This window comes from Mastigoproctus giganteus, chromosome 7, assembly GCF_048544385.1.
Source record: "Mastigoproctus giganteus isolate SK-2022 chromosome 7, ASM4854438v1, whole genome shotgun sequence".
NCBI classification, from domain to species: domain Eukaryota; kingdom Metazoa; phylum Arthropoda; class Arachnida; order Uropygi; family Thelyphonidae; genus Mastigoproctus; species Mastigoproctus giganteus.
This window is the reverse complement of record NC_143581.1, coordinates 125779630-125803056: the sequence shown is the minus strand read 5'-3', so window position 1 is coordinate 125803056 and position 23427 is coordinate 125779630. Positions and strand designations below refer to the sequence as shown.

General features: G+C 37.2%; 1 protein-coding gene across 1 annotated transcript in view; it reads left to right on the top strand.

The window, feature by feature from the left end:
* Positions 1–23427, top strand: part of unc80 (unc80, NALCN channel complex subunit) — a 1843891-nt gene that overhangs the window by 1211830 nt on the left and 608634 nt on the right. The window contains exon 43 of the mRNA XM_090378420.1: positions 6592–6738. Within this exon, the coding sequence (XP_090234546.1) occupies positions 6592–6738 (147 nt within the window). The remainder of the gene's footprint in view (positions 1–6591; positions 6739–23427) is intronic.

Here is a 23427-nt window from a genome sequence, read left to right as displayed (position 1 = left end):
AGGCTTTATACACCTCTATCAGATCACCTCGCTGGTGCCTAGTCTCCAGACACTGTAATTTGCAAAACTTAAGCCTTTCTTCGTAAGAGCACCCCTTTGTTCCATTCACTAATCTTGTTGCCCTTCTCTGTACTCGTTCCAGCAGCTCTACATCCTTCTTGAAATGAGGCCTCCAGACCTGTATACAGTACTCTAGGTGTGGCCTGACCATCGCCTTATACAATGGAATAATCACCTCCTTATCCCTGCTGGAAGAATTCCTGTATATCATTGACAATACTCCATGAGCTACTCTTGCAGCCCATCTGCACTGCTCAGAGAACTTCATATCTGCCTGCACAACCACCCCCAAGTCCCTTTCATTCTCTACCACTGTCAGTGTTGTACCACAGAGTCGATACGTTGCTCTGGGGTTGCTGTTTCCCATGTGTAGTACTTTACATTTGTCATTTGTCAATATAAAACAGGCTGCCCCTCCTCAATCTATTAAACCACTGTTTTGCTGCTGGAAAATTCCCAACTGATTGGAAATTAGCAAAAACATGACTAATATTAAAGAATCCAACTAAACTGCTAGAACCATGGATGGTCATTGGTATGATATGCTTAATATCATATCCCAGTGGTATCTGGAATGTTTACTTAGTGTTAGTATTAGGAATGGCTACATGGTGCAAGGAAACTTATGGCTTATGCTGCACCAGCCAAAAAAATAATAATAATAAAATAATTATAATAATAAATCTATATAAAAAAAGAAAAATAAAAAAAAATAATAATAATAAATAAAATGATAAGAATAAAATAATAATAATAATAATAATAATGATAAGAAGAAGAAGATGAAAAAATAATAATAATTAAAAATAAGAGAAAAGGAAATGGACAACCTAAGTGTTTCCCTCCTCCTGTAGGTAATTATCCACCTGACTTTTGAATTTCCCCAAACTGTCAACCTCTACCACCCATGTAGGCAACTTATTCCAGTAATTTTTAACTCGCTGGCTAAAATAAAACTTCCTGCAATCCAGTCTAAGCATCTCCCCCATAACTTGAAATTATGGCCCCTATTTCTAGAATCATTTATAACTGTGAAAATTTCAACCTCATTCATTTTGCTTATGCCTCTCAGAGCTTTAAACACCTCAATCAAGTCTCCTCTAAGGTGCCTAGTTTCCAAGCTCTGCAACCCACATATTTGAAGTCTTTCCTCATATGGATGCCCTTTTGCTGATCTCACCAGGCGAGTTACCCGTCTCTGACAGGTAACTCGCCTGGTGCTCATTGTGCTCTTTCAAAAATCACAATGTCTTTCTTTAGGTGCGGTCTCAATACCTGAACAGAGTATTCCAAGTGTGGTCTAACAATAGCCTTATACAATGGGATTATGACGTCCTCTTCTCTACTAGCAATTGTTCGATACATCATCGATAGGACACCATGGGCCTTCCTTGCAACCTGTCTACAATGCTCAGAGAACTTAAAGTCTTACCATATCATAACACCCAAGACCCTTTCCTCCACTACTGGCTTTAGTTCAACTTCACCAAGTGTGTAAGTTATTTTCGGGTACTGTTCTCCAGGTGCAATACCTTACACTGTGCTCGATTAAAGCATAGCTGCCATTTTTCTGACCATCCCTGAAGTCTCTCTAGTCATTTTGAAGAAGCTCTACTTGGCAGCAATCATTAACTACTCTACCAATCTTTACATCATCTGCAAATTTAGACATCATGCCCTCTATCCCTTCATCGATGTCATTTATGAAAATCAAAAACAACAGTGGTCCTACGATGCCATTTAAGAAAATCAAAAACAATAGTGGTCCTAAATAGCGGCCCCTATGACTATTATTGTTTATTAGTGGTCCTAGGGGCTGCGAGTTAAGGCTGCCTGCCTTAACTCACAGCCCCTCCTCAATCTATTCAATCACTGTTTTGCTGCTGGCAAATTCCCAACTGACTGGAAATTAGCAAAAACATTAAAGAATCCACCTAAACTGCTAGAACCATGGATGGTCATTGGTATGATATGCTTAAGCATCTCCCAGTGGTATCTCTGGAATATTTACTTCTCCTGTACAACCAAATATTTCTTCCTCCAAGAGTCTGGAAAATATCCTCCAGATATTTTCCATACTCTTGGAGGAAGGCGATTGTACTTACCTTTCCAAATCGAGGGAAACATTCCAAGGCCACAAAATTACCACCCTTTTTCACTCATAATTTGCCTCTGCAAAGTTTTAGAAAGTATGTTTACTGCTTAGCTATTATGATACTTAGAAATAAATTACATAATTTCAAAATCCCAATGGAGTGAGTCCATTTCTCTAATTTCCTCTCAATCTATACTAATGGTTCAAAGGACAACTACATGGTATGATCAGCTCCGCTATTTTCCAGATTTTATTATATCTAATTAAAGTGCAGTATACATATGGCAGCATTTCATGATATCAAACAAACTTGCTTTCAGTCAAATTTAAATCAAGCAATATTCATGTTAAATACAGACTCCCAAAGTTCCTTTCAGGCACTAACAGCAAGGCATTATTCACATCCAGTTGTGTGTAAAATTCAATTTAAGTCATATCTTCTTGCTGAGGACCACTGAGAGTATCCAGTACTTGCTTGTTGGGTTATTCATCAATATGTTGCTGCCCCATGTGGTTTGTTTCTTTTGTTGACGAATTGTGTGTGTCTGTGTGTGTGGGGGGGGGATCTGACCTGGAAATAATAGCCCAGTCCTTTTAGTGGAAGGCTTGATCTTCTCCAAGGCCCAAAAAACAGGACAATCTTGATCAAATGCGAAGATCGTGCTCATTGTATTTTTGCCTCACAGGGCATGGTCAAATAATGAACCAGGAATAATACAAAGCAAGTCTATAGTAATTTTGCAATGCTGCTTGGAGAAAATGGCCAGAAAAGTGGATTTCAAGGAATTGGTGCTTGTCATGACAGTGTTCCTGCTCATGCAATTCTTTCCATTTAATAATTTCTTGTGAAGAAATTATTAAATTTCTTCACAACAAATTATTAAATGTTGTGATGGAATGCTATGCATCATTGTTCATCTGCCATACTCACAGTAATTAGCTCACTTGTTTATTTTTATTATTATTATTTTTTTTATTCTAAGCTTAAAGGAAATTATTCAGACACATGTACTGTTAGCAATTCCAAAAGAAGCCTATTGGGAATGCTTCCAGAAGTTTCAGAAACATTGGAATTGGTGTATGTACATTGTCCAGGAGATTTAAAGGAGATCCATCTGAATAATCAGGAAGCTTCGTCATTTCACAAATATAGTAAAATGATGATATAATGAATTCCAGAATAACGATATATTCAGTATAACAAAATTCTTTACTTCCCTTCATAATGTATTTTTATGTAAATATATTTCATTTCAATGAATATCATTATGATGAAAATGGCGCCTCCGTAGCCAGGTGGGCAGGAGCAGCAGTGCGTAGCACATGCTTCTTGATTAGACCGGGGTTCGAGCCCATCACCGCCAAATACGGAGGATGCAGAAAGGTCAGGAAATGACCACCGCATATCTCGGAGCAATATGGCCTTAGTTGCTAATGCTTCTAAAAACCAAATAACAAATATAATGAAAATATCAGTTGATTGCAAAAAAATTCATGTTGCCATGAAAAAATTATGATTATTATGACAAGATTTAAAAAGAGAAAATTCTTAAATAACACTACACACACTTTGATTTTTGGTCTTTGGAGTCTGGCAATGCTGTTGTAATTTACTAACTTACATCATTGGCAGCTTTTGATCCATCCAATTATCTGTATATGTTAGGAAGACTACATCAAAGGCTGATTAGTCAGTATGCTTTATCCTTTCCCAAATACTTGTTTTCCATACTTTATGACCCCATACTGAGGCAAATTAATCTCTCTTTATTTTGGGAATATATTATTTTATAGCTGTGCAGTCAGAATTAGAAGAATGCTGTTTCACCTCAGTTTGGTGTACCTGTTGGATCCTTGGTATGAATTTCAAACTGTCAATCGAAAGTCAAACAGGTTTGATCTTCAATCAAAAGCCCTGCAGGATTTTGACTGCTATAACAATCTAAGTGGGAATGTTGATCTCTAGGATTCCTCCATGATCATGTTATTTCAGAACCACTTAAGTAATGTCATCTGGACTTTGTGCTTTTCTGTGATGGTTTTTTTTTAATGATGGGGAAAATCATCACAAAATATATTAAAAAAAATAGCCCAAGAGAACAATTGCCATATCAAATAAGTTCTAATATGTATATATACAAACTCCTTATGTGCATTTACTGACATTCAGCCGGTTTTTTTTTTTAACCTCTAATATATATGTACAGAATCGTTAATTGCAGTTGCTTACATTCAGTATTTTTTTTTTTTTTTTTCCATTCTCTCTTCCAGTTCCGAAACAGATCTGGTTTAGATTATGCTACTTCCATACATGCAATCATCCAATCTCCTTCTGTATCCTGGGCCATTCAGCCACGTGGATCATGCCACTAAACAACCTGACACAGGCCTATCCGTTACCTGAAAGTGCCTTATACAGATTATAAGACTCTTATAAAAGTAGCATGCAGAATTCACTAGGTTCAACTGTTAGTACAAACTCAAATCAGTAATAAACTCCTGCAAATGAAAAATAAACCACAACCATGGAATCTATTTTCAGGAGAAACTGGCAAGAAATGATTCTGGTATAACTCTGCATCAGTTGTTCCTATCCAACATACTTTTATTGACTTATGTGGCAGAACTCCAATACTCCTGTTCTGCCAATACCAGCTGACAATCAAACACATCCTTTTTTGAATGTCCTCAGCAGTTGAGTATCTGGAAGTTTGTCTCTGTATTGAAATCATTAAATGTTTCACACACCTTTTGCAAGATGCAAATTTTAATGAACTGTCAATACTTGAGAAATAGTTCATTAAAGCTATCTAATCATCTCTAACCATTATAGTATTATAGAAGAACTAGTTGCAAAATAAGTAATGAATAGGCAAAATTTGGCCCACAAGCCCCTTGTGCCAATAAATCTATAAAACAACACCACCAATCTATGCTGATGCTTAAGTCTGCTGCTATAGTTTTAATAGACATTTTAGTATTGTCATGCTGCTTCCACAGTTACAATATTACCTGCTGTTGTGGCAGGATACAAGTCCAGGCCATCGCTTATCAGCAGTTGGCTGTCAACCTTGAAAAAACTGTGTGCAGCAGTCTTTTTCTGTTGTAATCGAGAGGGAACTAAATATTTTCTTATGCAATCAAGCATTCTGTATGCAGCCTACATCTACTGATAAATGACCTCTGATTGATAGCCCTCTGCACCCGAAAACCAAGTCAAAACATGCTGACCTTCTTTGAATGGATGTGGAACATGATATACTATATTTTTAAGACTGCCTCCTGTAACTCCATTGAATAGTTACATTAACTCTTGTAATGCAAATGAGTGATGTGTTATACAATATTTTTAGTGGAAATATGAGATTACATGATGCAATACTCACAACTGGCATTCACTAGATGTGGATTTATATTGAATCACCCTAAGTGTAATCCACTTTTTTCTCTTAATATGCCCTCTAATTTTCTCTGGTATGCAACTCTAATATTACTCTCACCTCTTTATCAATATAATGCAGTATTATAAAAGAAATTACCAACGTGCATGATTACTAGATTAATCTGTCACCTTTCACGCCTGTGCCCTTTCTACCCATTTTTTGGCATACTCCCTAAGTTGTTTTATTATTATTGTTTTTAATTTACAGCTTTCTTTATTTACTCATTGCATTTATGAATGCATAGTAACACAGATTTATAGTTATTCCCACAATGAATGTTTTTGTTAACAGTTTTTTAACAAACATATACAATTTTTTTTTTTTAATAGTGTTTGACAGTTGTGAATACATATCTCATCAATTAGCTTCTGGTTTAATATGGTGGCTTTCAATATTAATATAAAATGCTACAACTCATTCAAAAATGAGTTGGAACAAAAGCAAATGAATAGTTCCTTGGTAAGTCAAAGAACTATTCTATTTTACTTATCAAGGAACCATTCTAGGTCTAGGAAACATTGATGCTTCCTAGACCTAGTTGTCTTGTATAATTTAACATATTTTAATGCTGATACTAGAGTGAAAAACTAACCAGAGGGAAAGTTTCTTTTGTGAAGTAGCATTGAATTTCTTTTTTTTGTGTGTGTGTGTGTGTGTGTGTGTGTGTGTGTGCTCTGTGATATGCCCTGAATGATCTAAGAATACTAATGTTTCATATATATATATATCTGTTTATCTTTTGCAAATTACTTAAAAATATTAAGTTTTAAGATTTTTTTCTTTCCGCTGGAATAATTTATATTCCATTTATCTTGAAATGTCTATATCCCCCATCTTGAGATGTCTATTATTCCTGTTCTTAAGCTAACTAGACACATGTTATACTCTTACATGCATTAGTTTTTTTGTATACAGTGATTGTATGCAGATTTTTTTTTTTTCTTTTGCAAGACTGTCTGTACAATGTGCATTTTTTCTTTATATAATTTTTAGGTCTTAATGAGCTTATCAATCCTGAAGTCACCCACACAGATTGCACAACGAGTTCTCTTTCTTCATGAAGAACTGATGAAATTGCCAAGTTTTCCTCGTAAGGCACTCGAAGCTGATTTCAGCTTATATACCGGAATCCTTGGGAAGGTAAGATTGAGCTGTTTTTTTTCTGTTTGTTTGTATGCTTACTTGTTTGTTGATTTCTTTCCCCCTCATTCCTAGCTAAGAAAAAATATAAGAGTTGTGGAGCACTTGCAATGTTACTGATTTAGAAGCCATGAGGTGAGTTAGTATTTATTTAGTTATAGCCATTAGTTAGCATTAAAATGCACTATTTTAATCTGTTTTGCGCAGTTACAATATTCACAAAATTTAAGTACGTTAACTATTAAAATAAGTAAAGTACAATACAGAAATAATTTGTACCATACTGTAGTATTTTGGCTCTAAGGCCTTTGATCATGGGAACAGCACCACAAGTTAGTGGTGTCTTTGAAGTGAATGCCTATCTTCTTCTTATCTTAGGAAAGTTTGGAATAAGCATTTGATGCTGGTAACCAGATTCTCCAGAAATTTATCTCATCTCATTGCCATACCTCAGATGTTGCAGGAATAGGTTATGATGGCGCATCTTTTCTTTTCTTTTCCTAAACTTAGATGGTCTGCATAAACTACTCAGAGAGATTGTGTGTCGTTTCCAGTCCTGAGATTTACGGAAAGCATTAAGTGAAAATTTATGGAGTGGATTATTTAATATTTGCTAGTACTAATATTGGTATTAGTACTAGCAAAGTATGTAAGGAAGCAAGCTTAAACAACATCAGCAAAAAAAAAAAAAACGATTCTGCTGTCAACCCATTCTAATAATGATACTACATGATTTTCTAATAACTGAGAGGAAAGTGGAGGAGAAATTGTTGAAGATAAACATAAAAAAAGGCACCCGGGGTGGATGAGATCTATCCAGTTTTATTAAAGGAGGCAGCAAAGGAAGTAAACAAACCCTTAGCCATAATTATGAGAGCTTCTTTGGACTCAGGGGATGGGTATGTGCAAATGTGACCCCAATTCACAAAGGAGGATCAAAGGGCGACACAAGTAATTATAGACCTGTTAGTTTAACTTCTATTCCAGGACAATTAATGGAGGTACTGGTTAAAGAAGCACTGCAGAATCATCTAGACAAGACTTCAATTACAGCTCAGACACAGCATGGTTTTGTTAAGAGAAAGTCTTGCCTGACCAATTTGATTGGATACTATGATGTGGTCACAAAGGAACTGGATGCAGGGAATAACTTTGATATCGTATATTTGGATCTTAGAAAGGCTTTTGATACTGCTGCACATGGAAGATTGCTGAACAAATTGCTGCTATGGATAAAGGGGTGGTTGAGTGGTAATAAATGGACACTGTTCATTGTGGACTAATGTTATTAGTGGAGTCCTTCAGGGTTCAGTGTTGGGTCCATTGTTGTTTTCTGTATTTATAAATGATACTGATGATGGTATATGAAGCTTAATGTCCATGTTTGCAGACGACACGAAGGTTGGCAGGGTTGTTAATGACAGTATGCTGCTGCAACAGGATCTAGAAAAGTTGAGCAGATGAGCTGAGAGGTGGCAAATGAAGTTTAACATTGACAAATGTAAAGTACTAAATATGGGAGGCAGTAACCAGAGAGAGAGTAACGTATCAAATCTGTGGTACTACATTGACAATAGTAGAGAACGAAAAGGACCTGGGGGTAATTGTGCAAGCAGATATGAAGTTTTCTAAGCAGTACGGACGGTCTGCAAGGGTAGCTCATGATGTCTTGTTAATCATATACACGAATTTTTCTAGCAGGGATAAGGAGGTGATTATCCCCTTGTATAAGACAATGGTCAGGCCACACCTTGAGTACCGTATACAGGTTTGAAGGCCTCATTTTAAGAACGATGTAGAGCTGCTAGAATGAGTACAGAGAAGGGTAATGGGATTAGTGAATGGAACAATGGGTTGCTCTTACAAAGACAGGCTTAAGTTTTGCAAATTACAGTGTCTAGAGACTAGGCACTTGCGATGTGATCTGATTAAGGTGTATAAAACTTTGAATGGTTTGAGCATGCTCAATACTGATGGGATTCTTCCTCTTGCTCAGAATAATCACCTGAGAGGCATAAATTCAAATTGAGGAAAGACAGATGTAGGATAGACGTGAGGAAATTTGCCTTTAGCCAGCGGGTGGTTGGTTGGTGGAACAGACTTCCATCCCTTGTCGTGGAAGTTGATAGCCTAAATAAATTTAAGGCTCAGCTGGACAGGTATTTCGAACGAACAGAGGGGTGAAGTGTTTTTATTTTATTTTTTTTTTTTTGGCTGATGCTGCATAAGCTTGCTTTCTTGCATCAAATGCCTCTACTAATGCTAATGCTAACACACAGCATGCCTGTTCCCCTCTAAGCCCCGATAAGAATGAAGAATATTGCAAATAGCATATAGCAACGTGGAAGTTGATAGCCTAAATAAATTTAAGGCTGAACTAGACAGGTATTTGGATCGAATAGAGGGGTGGAATGGGAGTGTTTTTTTTTTTTTTTTTTTTGGTTTTTTTTGGCTGATGCTGTATAAGCTTGCTTTCATGCATTATATGCCTCTACTAATGCTTATAATGCTAATAATTTGTCTAATAAAGAATTTCTATGCCACCAGATGGAGGTTTGGTCCAACACTAAATTACTCGGTGGCTGAAATCAAATTTACACACACACATCTATACTGTAGCTTTCCTTTTTCAGTATAAGTTAATGTTCCTTCATGTGTGTTTCCTGACAAAGAGTATCACTGACAAAACTCCATGAGTTGTCCTTGCAGCCTGCCTGCCTGTGATTCTCAAAACACTTTATATTGAACTGTATAACTCCATTTGGTGCCTCCGTAGCCAGGTGGGACAGAGCAGCAGTGCATACATCAACACGCTTCTTGATTAGAACGGGGTTCAAGCTTGTGCCCACCAAATATGGAAGATGCTGAAAGGTCAGGGAATGACCACAGCATATCCCCGGAGCAATATGGCCTTAGTTGCTAATGCTCCTAAAAACCAAAAAACAACAACATAATCCATTCCTGTAAAGGTGATTCTGTAATTCTTATTTAATCACTGATTCCATTATTATTTTCCCCAAAACAGATGTCAAGCTTATAGAGCTATAATTACTCAGTATGTCTTTTGACTATTCCTTTTTTGAATAGGAGAGACAGTTGCAAATTCTGACTCAAAAAGGGACCTCCATTAAACCCAAATATCTGGTTTTTTTTTTGCTTTTTTTTAAAATGTCCAAAATATGGAAGGTATTAGAACCTGTAGTACTTTGTGCCATAGGTTGACAGTTGAGAAGACTTATTGACAATTTCTATATGTTGCTATTTTCAGGAAATACATTTAAAGGATGGTTGTTCTAGAAAACAGAAGTCGACAAGATAAAGGAGGAAGGAAGAGTGTTGGTAATGTGATTTTGATATTGGACAACAGATTATTACATTTTGAGAGAACTGCTCTAAAATGGTGTTTGCAGGCTGGCTGCAAGGACAGTCCACTGAACAGCATTTATTGGTAATCTCTAGTGGACTAATGGATTAGGTAGTGTATAACCTCACTGCCTCTACTTTGCCAGATTATGAATGGAGGGAGTCAGAGTATTGTGTATGCGTGGGGGTGGGCATTTTCGAGGCAATGTTATGTCAGGGTGCAGAATACAGTTTTTTGCCATGTGCACACCATCTTCTATATATAAAAGAATATTTTGGAAAATAGTGCTTTTTCAAGTGCACACTTTTTGCTTTCCGCAAGGTGGGGCGAACTGCTATTGTATCATGCCACAAAAAAGTGATTGACAGGTCTGTTTCAAAGACCACACCTAGGCACGGCACTCTTAAATTAAGCCACATATACCACAGCGATGACTAATTACCTGATAGTGTTAAGTAGCGTTATGACATCACACAATGTTGACAGTTCAGCCGTTGTTAATTGTAGGATTTAATTTTATAATTCTACATGTCTCAAGGCAACGATTCAATTTTTTCAAAAGTTACTTAAACTATTGTTAATAATGGTAGTAATAGAAAAGAGAAAGATTGTATTAGAAAGTTTGAGAATAGAAGAAAAGATTTTAAAGAGTATGAAGCAGCACTTAAAAATCCTGATATCAAAGAAAATAAAGAGATTATAATAAGATAGGCTTCACAATTAAGAAAGGAAAGATATGAAAAGAGCAAAAAAAAAAAAAGAATCACAAATTGTTGATAGCTCTACTGAAACTCCAATCATTGATAAAAAATGATAAAGTCGTAAAAGATGAAAATGATCAAATAGAGATTCCTGAAAATATTCACAGTTCAGAAAATTTAATACATGATGTTTTTGGAAGTATCGAAACACCTTTGGAAGAAAAGTTTCAGTTTAGCCGCAACAAATAATACTGTTCACTGAATGAAAAAAAATTTATCCAAAATTAAGATTCCAGGAGGATATAAAATAGTTTATTCATCAGACCAAATTATGCCAGATAGTTGTAATGCCGAAGAATACAACTCTGTAACATCTGAAACACTTTATTCTTTGGAGCCTTCAGGTTACTACTTTTGAAGGTAAACGCAATTGTTATGGCATTAAGAAACTTAGATATAAAAAATGGAATTTGCAATGGTACAAGACAATGTGTAGTGAAAATAAGGAAGAAACGTTTGGTTTCTGAAAACTTCACAGGTGACAGAACTGGATCGAAAGCATATATTCCACTCATTCATAGGTATGCAAGCGAAGGGGAATATAACTTCATTTTTCAGTGAATACAGTTTCCTGTGAAATTGGCTTTTAGTATGACAATAAACAAAAGTCACAGTCAAACATTATCTAAGGTTAAGGTTGGTGTTGACTTAACATCACCATGTTTTTGGCATGGACAGTTTTATATGTTGCATTAAGTAGAGTGGAGCCAGTTTCCTGTGAAATTGGCTTTTAGTATGACAATAAACAAAAGTCACAGTCAAACATTATCTAAGGTAAGGTTATCACCTAGCACTCACACAAAGACATCCTCCCTAGTCAAATAGTTAAACTAATAGAACAAACTTTACCGAAAAAAGGTCAAACCTCCCAAACACTTCCTCATTAATTTCACATATATATGTGGAGGAATCCTGCCGGGACCTGGATCTTTCTTTGCATCAAGATTGCTAAAAAAATTTTCTGACTATCATCATCAGTACAAGATTTAGAAGAAAAGTATGATGCTAGTAAGTCAGCCTTATCTTTATCTGAGGAGGCTGAAGAACTATCAGGTTTTAACAGAGTTGAGAGTATAAATCAGTAAAAATTGCAGCCAATAGCTTTGGCAAGAGACTGGAATGCTTGACTACCATTTGGACAGGAAGCAAGTTTTCTACTCTTAGCCCATTCATAATCTACTTTTTGGGCTGATTGATAACTGTTATACAATTGTTGCAAGCCTTAGTGTAGTCAAAAAATGAATCTTGAGATTTGAATGCAAGCCACTTGTGATATGCAGCCTTCTTATCTTGAACAGCTCTAGCACATTTATCGCAAAACCAAGTTTAGATAAAGGATAAGATTTTAAGGTGGAGTGTGGAATAAAGGATGTCATTTCTCCAAGAATAATTTCACTGACATGATAGCAATCATGATAGCTCATGATAGCAATCATGAGCAATCATTGATATCAGATGATTTAAAACAGTTATTTAACCATGAAAAGAGAAATATAAATCTCACAGATCATCACATTCACATCTTGACTAGCTTAGTCTAAAATTTGAAACCAGCTGGGGTTGTGAATGTTACAATTTCCAAAGAAGATTTCTTCACTGTTAGGAAAGTTGGACTGGAGAAAGTCAAATTTCAAAGAAAGGAGGTCAAAGAGTTTGAAGTAATTAGTAATGTTGGTAAATGATAGAGGCAACAGATGAATTTTACAGAATGTTTTTAGAGATTTTTAAGCCAGAGAAAATCAAAAAGAGGATATTCAAAATTGGAAAGTCTTTGATAGGGAATATCAGAGCAGACACATGCACAAGTACCATGTTTGCAGTGAAGGAATTGTAATTTAGACAATTGAGATGGGCAGTGATTGAGGCAACTGATAATTGGGATTATGGCAGAAAAGTAAGTAGGACTTGGCAGACTAGATGGAAATGGCCATCACTGATATTGAAACTAAGACAACATCGGTTTGTGAAATGAATGAGGAAGTTTTTGGGAATTTAGGTCTTTTCACAGATAAGCTTTCTTTCTATAGTTTGAGCTGTGTGTAAAGAGGGAGGGGAGAATGTACACAGGGCAAGAATATACCCAGCTCCTTGACATAACTTAGCCTTGATAATGCCCTCTGCAGTGAATAAAGGGAATCTGAAGCAGCAACGTTGACCACTATAAAATCATGCTGAAAATTAGAGGTGATGAGATTATATAGTAGCTAATCCAGATGCTTCCCAAGGAATTTCCAATAGTTTTAGATTGAATCTCACTATGCTGCCCATCAAAAACCCCACAGGATTCGGTGTTAGGTCTACTGTTGTTTTGTATATTTATCAATGATATTGATGAAGGTATATCAGGCTTAATGTCGAAGTTTGTAGATGATACAAAGGTTGGCAGGGTTGTTAATGACAGTAATGGCAGTGTGCTACTGCAACAGGATCTAGATAATTTGGGCAGATGGGCTAAGAAGTGGCAACTGAAGTTTAACCTTGACAAATGCAAAGTACTGCATATGGGTAGAAGTTACCCCAGAGAAACGTACCAACTGTGTGGTACTACACTTAAGGTGGTAGAAAATGAAAAAGACCTGGGAGTAATTGTGCAGTCAGATATGAAGTTTTCTGAGCAATGCAGACAGGCTGCCAGGGCAGGTCATGGGGTTTTGTCAATGATATATAGGAATTTTGCAAGCAGGGAAAAGGAGGTGATTATCCCTCTGTATAAGGCAATGGTCAGGCCACACCTTGAGTACTGCATACAGGTCTGGAGGCCTCATTTTAGGAAGGATGTAGATTTACTTGAGCATGTACAGAGAAGGGCAACAAGATTGGTGAGAGGAATGAAGGGATCCTCTTACCAAGAGAGGCTTAAGTTCTGCAAATTGCAGTGGCTGGAGACCAGGCACCTGCACGGTGATCTGATTGAAGTGTATAAGGCCTTGATTGGGTTGAGCACGCCGAAATCTAATGGGATCCTTCCACTTGTTCAGATTACGAACCTAAGGGAGCATAAATTCAAATTAAGAAAAGACAGATGTAGAATAGATGTGCGGAAATTTGCCTTTAGCCAGCGGGTGGTTAATTGCTGGAACAAACTTCAATCTGTCGTTGTAGTTGATAGGTTGAATAAATTTAAGGAGGAACTGGACAGGCATTTGGAGGGAATGGTGTGATTTTTTTTTTTTTTTTGGCTGATGCTGCATAAGCTTATACACTTGCTTTCTTGCATCACATACCACCACTACTACTACTACTACTACTACTTGCTTACCTCTTACCTCATCTTCCTGATAGGATCTATCCTTCTGCAATAATAAGAATAGATAACATAAGTCTTGCTTACTTTTATTTTCAACAATTTCTTTTCCACTTTCTTCTCAGATATCACAATATCATTTAACTCCCAGTTATACCTGAGAGCATGAAGAATATTATGATAACTAAGAATAAATTTTTAGAGATATGAGCATATTCCCATCTATAAAATCTTCTTCATGGATAAATGTAGGTGCAAAATATTTACTAATTCTGCAAACTGGCAGGATCATAGGTAGTTATGCCATTCATATCTAGTGGGCCAATGTGATTTACCCCTTTCCTTCTTTTGTTAACAAGCAAACATAAGCAAAGAATTCCTTGCAACTTTTCTTTGCATGCCTAGCCAATATTTCTGATAATTTTCCCTTTGCTTGCCTAAACACTTTAGTGGCTTGATTGCAGACTAGTTTGTTCTCACTGTAGATATCTGTATCTGCTGATAATTTATAATCATCCCATGCTTTTTTTTTTCTTTTCTGCCACTAGTTCATCAGTTCATATAACATCCCTTTAGGTCTAAACCTTGAAGAATGTCTCTTTGTTGGTATAAAAACTTGGAAGCTAGTATGATTATTTGACTGAATGCTTCCCATTTAGAAGTTTCAGTTAATGACATCTTCATCAGTTCATCCCACTGAAAGGAATTTGCAAACTCTAAGACCACTGTGGCTTTCTTTATGAAAACAAACTCTTTCTCCTTTACACTTAAGTAGTAATATCTTTAGGTCAATCCTAGATCAATATATTATCTGGAGATTGTTAATAATTCCTTTATCTGGAGATTGGCGGAATTACTTAACAAGTACAGGTCACTGTTGAAAAAAAGCCGTGAATTAGGGTTGAATTTTAAAGTGTCTGCAATTCTGCCCAGACATGGTAGGAGGGAGTATATGATGAGAGCCCTGTCGATCAATTCGGCCCTGGAAAAATTGTGCAAGCTCAAGGGGTAGAATTTTTTTCAGCCTGGTCTGTACTTGTTAACAGGAGAGACTGCTTCTACAGGGATGGGATACACTTAAATAGAAAGGATGCAAGAATATTTGCTGATGCTATCGAGGCAGTGTTAGGTGGGTCGGAAAACTGTTAGATTGGGGGGATACAAGGACTAATAGATTAACAGTAGTCACTGGCAGAGATGAAATTGATTCTTGCACTGATTCTATTGGAATGAGCAGCAGCCTGGAAAACAAGATGGAGGGTATTTCAGAGACTGCTGGGAGTCATTGCGATACAAGTAAACACATGGGTTGTGTTGGGGTAGCTAAGAACAGGAGCATGTATACTTGCATGTACACCAATGCTAGAAGTTTGGTAAATAAATTTGATGAATTTGGGGTATTGCTCAAACAATCAAAGGCATATATTGTTGGGATATCAGAGACGTGGTGTCACAGAGATATAAGGAATGCAGAACTGGAATTTGGGGAGTACAATGTCTACAGAAAGGATAGGAAGGGAGGAGGGGTTATGCTATTAGTTAAGAAACACATAAAATCCAAGGAAGTGAAGCCAGTCGACATCACTGGCCAGTGCAGTGTTGAGTCAGTTTGGTGTGACATAAGCATTGGGAGATCAAAATTGCCTAATGACTCAGATGAGTTTAATAAGAAACTGTATAGGAAAATAGAGTGGGCCAGTAAATCAGAGAGTCTTATAATGGGGGATTTTAATTTCCCAGATATTGACTGGAATTTGGGGGCTGGTCAGTCACACACTAGCAAGGCTTTTGTAGATTTATTGGATGATTGTTTTCTGCATCAGTATGTTCGGGAGGCAACTAGAGGGAGTAATACTCTTGATTTGATTATCAGAAGAGATTCTTCATGCATTACGAATCTGCAGGTAAATGAACCACTAGGTGGCAGTGATCACAGTGTGCTGAAGTGGGATTTAATCAAAGAGGTAACTACCATTAGGGGTAAAGGGAAGGGTTATTGCTTTCGTAAAGGCGACTACGATGGACTGAGACATTATTTAAATTCTATACAGTGGGACCAACTGATGATGTTTCCAACAGCAAATTCAAAATTGGAAGCATTCAAAGAACTTATCTTGGAAGCTACTAGGCTTTACATACCAACTAAGAAATACTGTTCAAGTTTTAGGCCTAAGTGGATGTCAGATGAACTAATGAGACATATGGCAGAGAAGAAAAATGCATGGGATACATACAAATTATCACATGACACAGAAGCCTATGACAACAAGTTGATCTGTAACCAAGTTACAAAGGAGGTTAGGCAGGCGAAGGAAGATTACAAGAAATCTTTGGCAATCGATGCAAAGAAAAACAATAAAGAATTCTTTACTTATGTAAACTCTAGAAGGAAGGGGATGAATCAGATTGGTCCACTTGATATCGATGGGTCAACTGTTGATGATCCTGCTCAGGTAGCTAACAAACTAAATGAATATTTTGCATCGACATTCACACACGAGGAGTTATTCAGCGAGGGGAATGCCAGAGGTGTATTCAACTCTGGCAGTAAGCTAGAGAATCTTGTAATAATTGAGTGTAAAATGGAGGAGAAATTGTTGAAGATAAATACAAGAAAGGCACCTGGGGTGGATGGGATCTATCCAGTTATATTAAAGGAGGCAACAAAGGAAGTAAGCAAACCCTTAGCCATAATTTAATTATGAGAGCCTTCCTTGGACTCAGGGGAAGTACCCATGGACTGGAGATGTGCAAATGTGACCCCAATTCACAAAGGAGGATCAAAGAGCGACACAAGTAATTATAGACCTGTTAGTTTAACTTCTGTTCCCGGAAAATTAAGGAGGCACTGGTTAAAGAAGCACCGCAGGATCATCTAGACAAGACTTCAGTTATAGCTCAGACATAGCATGGTTTTGTTAAGGGGAAGTCTTGCCTGACCAATTTGATTGGATACTATGATGCAGTCACAAAAGAACTGGATGCAGGGAATAACTTTGATATTATATACTTGGATCGTAGAAAGGCTTTTGATACTGTTGCACATAGAAGACTGCTGCACAAATTGGAGCAGTGTGGCATTGGAGGCAAATTGCTGCTATGGATTAAGAGATGGTTGAGGGGGAGAAGACAGAGAGTTGTAATCAATGGACACTGCTCATCATGGACTAATGCTATTAGTGGAGTCCCTCAGGGTTTAGTATTGGGTCCATTATTGTTTTCTGTATTTATAAATGATATTGATTATGGTATATCGAGCTTAATGTCCAAGTTCGCAGATGATACGAAGGTTGGCAGGGTTGTGAAGGACACTACTGACACTATGCTACTGCAACAGGATCTGGAAAGGTTGAGCAGATGGGCTGAGAGGTGGCAAATGAAGTTTAACATTGACAAATGTAAAGTACTACATATGGGAAACAGCAACCCCCAGAGCAATGTATCAACTTTGTGGTACTACACTGACAGTGGTAGAGAATGAAAGGGACCTGGGGGTGGTTGTGCAGGCAGATATGAAGTTTTCTGAGCAGTGCAGAAGGGCAGCAACAGTAGCTCATGGTGTATTGTCGATGATATATAGGAATTTTTCTAGCAGGGATAAGGAGGTGATTATTCCCTTGTATAAGGCAATGGTCAGGCCACACCTAGTGTACTGTATACAGTTCTGGAGGCCTCATTTCAAGAAGGATGTAGAGCTGCTGGAACGAGTACAGAGAAGGGCAACAAGATTAGTGAATGGAACAAAGGGGTGCTCTTACGAAGAAAGGCTTAAGTTTTGCAAATTACAGTGTCTGGAGACTAGGCACCAGCGAGGTGATCTGATAGAGGTGTATAAAGCCTTGAATGGTTTGAGCATGTTCAATGCTGATGGGATTCTTCCTCTCACTCGGCATAATCACCTGAGAGGGCATAAATTCAAATTGAGGAAAGACAGATGTAGGATAGACGTGAGGAAATTTGCCTTTATCCAGCGGGTGGTTGGTTGGTGGAACAGACTTCCATCCCTTGTCGTGGAGTTTGATAGCCTAAATAAGTTTAATGCTCAGCTGGACAGGTATTTCGAACGAACAGAGGGGTGAAGTGAAAGTGGTTATTTTTTTATTTTTTTTAATTTTTATTTTTTGGCTGATGCTGCATAAGCTTGCTTTCTTGCATCAAATGCCTCTACTAATGCTAATGTTGTTAATGCATGGAGTGACTGCTGATAATCAGCAGTCACTCTTCATGCCTTCAGTGGGCTCCATGCACGATGCATTCACAGACTCGTGTTGATTGTACCACGCATGAAGGTGTCTATTGGCAGGTTTCACCAGCTATTTGGACTCATCTGACTGGCATAATGGTTTATTGTTCCTCCTTGATACAATTGCAGTCACCATTGATGATGATCGGTGGTGAGGAGAGGGTGTCTCTTGAGTCACCTTTTGTGGAACCCCATACATCTGAGCGTGCAGCACATCCTCATTTGGGTTATTGGTCTTGCATTCCCCATATTATATTGCAATGTCAACTGTTGTAGTGACCTGCTGTTGAGCCTGTACGAGCTACACCCTTAACTGAGCTTGAACATCCACCTTGTGTTATCCTTTACTGTTCTATCAGCAGGAGGTTGTGTCACTCATTTGACACCGTGATTTGTACCCCTTAACCACAGTGAACTCTGAAACCAAAAAGACATGCTATTTCCAATATGAAAGCACCTTATGCATGGGCTCTCACAATCATCTCTCTTTTGAAATCCTATCATATCTTTACAATGTCCTATAACTGCTACCTTATTACTTTGACTTGCATGACCAGATGCAAATTACCACTACTCTAGCATAGGAAGCTGTTCGTGTTTTTATGCTGTGAGGTACGTGGCATAGTCCATTACAGATGGGTTGGTCATAATTCAGTGATCATTGACTTTACGTATCAGTGTGATCAGTAAGGTAACCATATTGATTCCCTTTCAATTAGGTAAAGGGGATCAGTAAGATAACCAATTCCCTTCCTTTCCCTTAGAGAAAGGGAATCATAAGGAACTGATTCCCTTTCCCTTAAGGAAAGTGAATCGGTCACCTTTCCTTTATTTTCCACAATCACTTTTTTTTCCCTTTATGGAAAGGGAAACAGCATGCAGAACTTCACTTTGTGATATCTTCTCAAACGTACAAGGGTTGATCAAAAATTTTGGCCTATGACCTTATAATTGTTGAATCCATCATGATAAATAGAAAAAATGTGGGTAGGACTTAGTAGTAGTAGTAGTAATGGCAAAAGATGCAAGAAAGCAAGCTTATATAGCATCAGCCAAAAAAAAAAAATGGTTTACCCATCCATACCTGCAAGAATTTGTTCTGAGTCTCCTTTGTATTTATTCAACCCGCCCACTTCCACAACAGATGGAAGCCCATTCCAATAAACCAACCTGCTGGCTGAAAGCAAACTTCTGCACATCTACCCTGCACCCAATTCTTTGTCAACTTGAATTTATACCCCTTCATGTGCATAGTCTCAGCAAGTGGAAAAATAGCTTACTTAATCCATTCAAGACTTTAAACATCTCAGTCAGATCTGTCTGCAGGTCATGAGATGCTGCAATTTTCGGAACTGAGGCCTTTCAAGGTAAGACCACCCCTTTTGTTCCCTTCACCAATCTGATTGCCCTTCTCTCTATCCATTCCAGCATATCTAAACCCCTCCTGAAGTGGGGCCTCCAGACCTGTGTATGTACAGTACTCAAGATGTGGTCTGACCATGGCCTTATCCCTGCAAGCGAACTTTCTGTATATCATTGAGAAAACACCATGAGCTGTCCTGGCCGCATGTCTGCACTGCTCAGAGAATTTCATGTCTCGGTGCACAATTATCCACAGGTCTTTTCCATTCTCTGCTACCCTGAGTGTAGTTCCACACAGTTGATAAGTTACTCTGGGGTTACTACTACTCATGTGCAATACCTTGCATTTCTAAATGTTAAACTTTAATTGCAGATTCTTAATTTTCATAGATTTTATTGCAGTAGCTCACCCTGATGACTGTTTTTAACCACCTTGCCAACCTTTGTATCATTAGCAAATTTAGGCATTAAGCCTGATATATCTTCATCAATATCTTTGATAAATATTGAAAATAACAATGGACCCAGCACTAAATCCTGGGGAACTCCACTAATAACATTAATCCGTGAAGAGCAGTTCCCATTGATAACCACTTTGTCTTCTTCCACTTAACCATTCCTTAATCATAGCAATAACTTGTTCATAATACCACATTGCACCAGTTTGTACAACAGTCTTTTATGTGCGACAGTATCAAAAGCCTTCCTGAAGTATATGATGTTAAAATTAATTTTTGCATCCACTGCACTATAGTAAATTATCAGATTTGTTAGACGGGACTACCCCTTGACAAATCCATGCTGTGATTGCAGTATACAGGCATACCTCGGTTAACGTTACCTCTGATAACGAAGCCTCGATATAACGAAGTCGGCAATTTCAAGCCCCATTTAACATAAAAAAAATTCCAATTTAAGACCAACGCCCGACAATCATTCGATTGGTGACTGGTGGCGACTCATTACGTATTCCCGAGTGCTCCCGAGCTGCGGGCGTGTCTGTTATAACAGTTTTGCGCGTCAATCGCATAATTTAGTTGTTGTTTACATGATTTTGTTTCAGTGTGGCGCATTGCAATAATCGACATAGGTTCTTTGTAGCATTACATAACGTAGATTTTGTAAATTTTAATAGAAATATTTTTGTTTTAGTTAATTAAAATGTCAGAATCGAAGAAAAGAAAAGCAATTTCTTTGGAAACTAAACTAAATATCGTACGACGTGTTGAAAGCGGCGAAAGAAAATCCGATGTGGCACATTCTTTAGGATTAGCGCAATCAACTTTAACAACCATACTAAGTCAATCAGAAAAAATAAAACAGTCTGCTCAGAATTGTACAGATGTTACAGCGGCAAAATTAACTCACTTAAGGAATCCAATTTTAGAAAAAATGGAGAAAATGTTAAGTTTGTGGATAGATGATATGTTGCAACGTCATATGCCTTTAAGTCAAATGGTGATTCAAGAAAAAGCATTATTTTTGTTTAATCACCTGAAATCTAAACAAACTGAAGAAATTACGGAAACCTTTAGGGCTTCTCGTGGTTGGTTCGAGAAATTTAAAAAAACGGGCCAGGATTCATAGTGTAAAATTAACAGGAGAAGCTGCAAATAAGTTTCCAGAAAAACTAAAGGAAATAATTGAACGTGAAAATTTTCCACCAAATTTGGTGTTTAATGTTGATGAAAGCGGTTTGTTCTGGAAACGGCTACCAACAAAAAGCTTCATTTCTATTGAAGAAAAATCAGCTGCTGGGTTCAAAGCAGCCAAAGACCGTTTAACGTTACTCTTTGGATCAAATGCCTCTGGCGATTATAAATTAAAATTGTTATTAGTTTACCATTCATAAAATCCGAGGGCGTTAAAAGGTAACATAAAAATGAATTTACCTGTAATATGGAAAGCAAATAGAAAAGCGTGGGTTACCAAGGAGTTATTTACTGATTGGTTTGTTAACCACTTTTGTCCTGGAGTAAAACGGTATTGTCAAAAAAAAACAACTTTGAAGAAAAAGCTCTTTTGTTGTTAGACAATGCTCCGGGACATCCTACTGATCTTAACACGTTGGACACATGCATTCCTGTCAAAGTTGTGTTTCTTCCAGCAAACACAACTTTCCTGATTCAACCATTGGATCAGGGAGTAATAGCATCATTTAAAGCTTATTATCTGCGTCGAATTTTAAGCAATTTACCTGAACTAGAGGATAAAGAGGAAATGACAGTTAAAACTTTTTGGAAAAACTACACCATTAAAAACATTGATAGTTCTTGGAAAGAAGTCACTAAGAAATGCTTAAATGGAGTTTGGTGCAAAATATGGCCAGAAGTTGTACTAGAAGAAGAAAATAACATCCAAGAAATTAGAAATGAAGTTATCCAGATGGCTCAATCAATAGGTTTCGAAAATGTCGATGAAGAGGATGTTAGAAATTTATTGAATGCAGAAGATGATGGTTTTTCAGTGGAAGATTTAGAAAACCTTGTTAGCAACGAAGACAAAGATAATGAAGGCGAAGTTAAAGAAGTTCCTGCCGAAAAAGTGTTAACAACCAAAGATTTAAAAAGGTGCTTAAATGCCATTGAAAATGTTTTAAATTTTTTTAGTGAAAATAATCCTGATTTAGGAAGAAGTGTTATAGTTAAGCGATCAGTGTTAAATGCAATAACTCCGTATAGGCAATTGTTAAATGAAAGAGAAAAAAAGCATAAACAATCAACTTTAACCTCATATTTTAAAATGTGATTTCACTTTGTATGTAAGTTGACTGTTTATTTAATAAAACTTTTCTTTGTTCGAAAAAAAGCTTTTCATTTTCTTTACGTAGGAACGTATCCCTATTCTGGCCATAGTATTTTTACCTCTGAAAACGAAGTTTCGCTTAACGAAGTAATTTCGTGGAACGCATCCTATTCGTTAATCGAGGTATGCCTGTAATTGCATGCAGACCAAATGGTTCTGCATTACTTCTTTAATCAGTGGCTCCATTATTTTTCTCTGGTACAGACCTGTACAAGGAAAAATAAGCTAATGAGCCTGTAATTACTTGTGTTGCCTTTTGTTCCCCTTTATGAATTTTGGATGTATTCAGACTTCTCCAGTCCATAGAGAACTTCCCTGAATCCAGGGATGCTCTCATAATCATGGCTAAGGTTTGTTTACCTCTCCTACTGCTAACCTTAATATAGCTGGATAAATTCCATCTGCCCCAGGTGGCATTTTTATGACCATCCTCAACAATTTCTCCTCAACTTTCCTTTCAGTTATCACCAAGGCATTTAGTTCCTCGTTAGAGTTTGATAAACTTCTGGCAACCCCTTCCTTAAAGAATTCCTCTTGTGTGAATGTAGATGCAAAATACCTATTCTGTTTTTCTGCAACCTGAGCAGGGTCATCAACAGTTAAGCCTTAGACATCAATTTGCCCAATTTGATTCAACCCCTTCCTTCATCTGTTAATATAAATACAGAAGTCTTTGCTGTTTTTCTTTGCATTCTTTGTCAATCTCCTTTGTGATTTGATTACAGACTAATTTACATCTACCATAGGCTATGTATCACCTGATAATTTATATGCATTTCACATACTTTTCTTCTCTGCCACTTGTCTCAATAGTTCATCTGACATCCATTTAGGTCTAAGCCTTGAACAGTATTTCTTTTTTGGTATGAAAAGCCTTGTAGATTCTTTGATTTCTTCCAATTACTTAGAA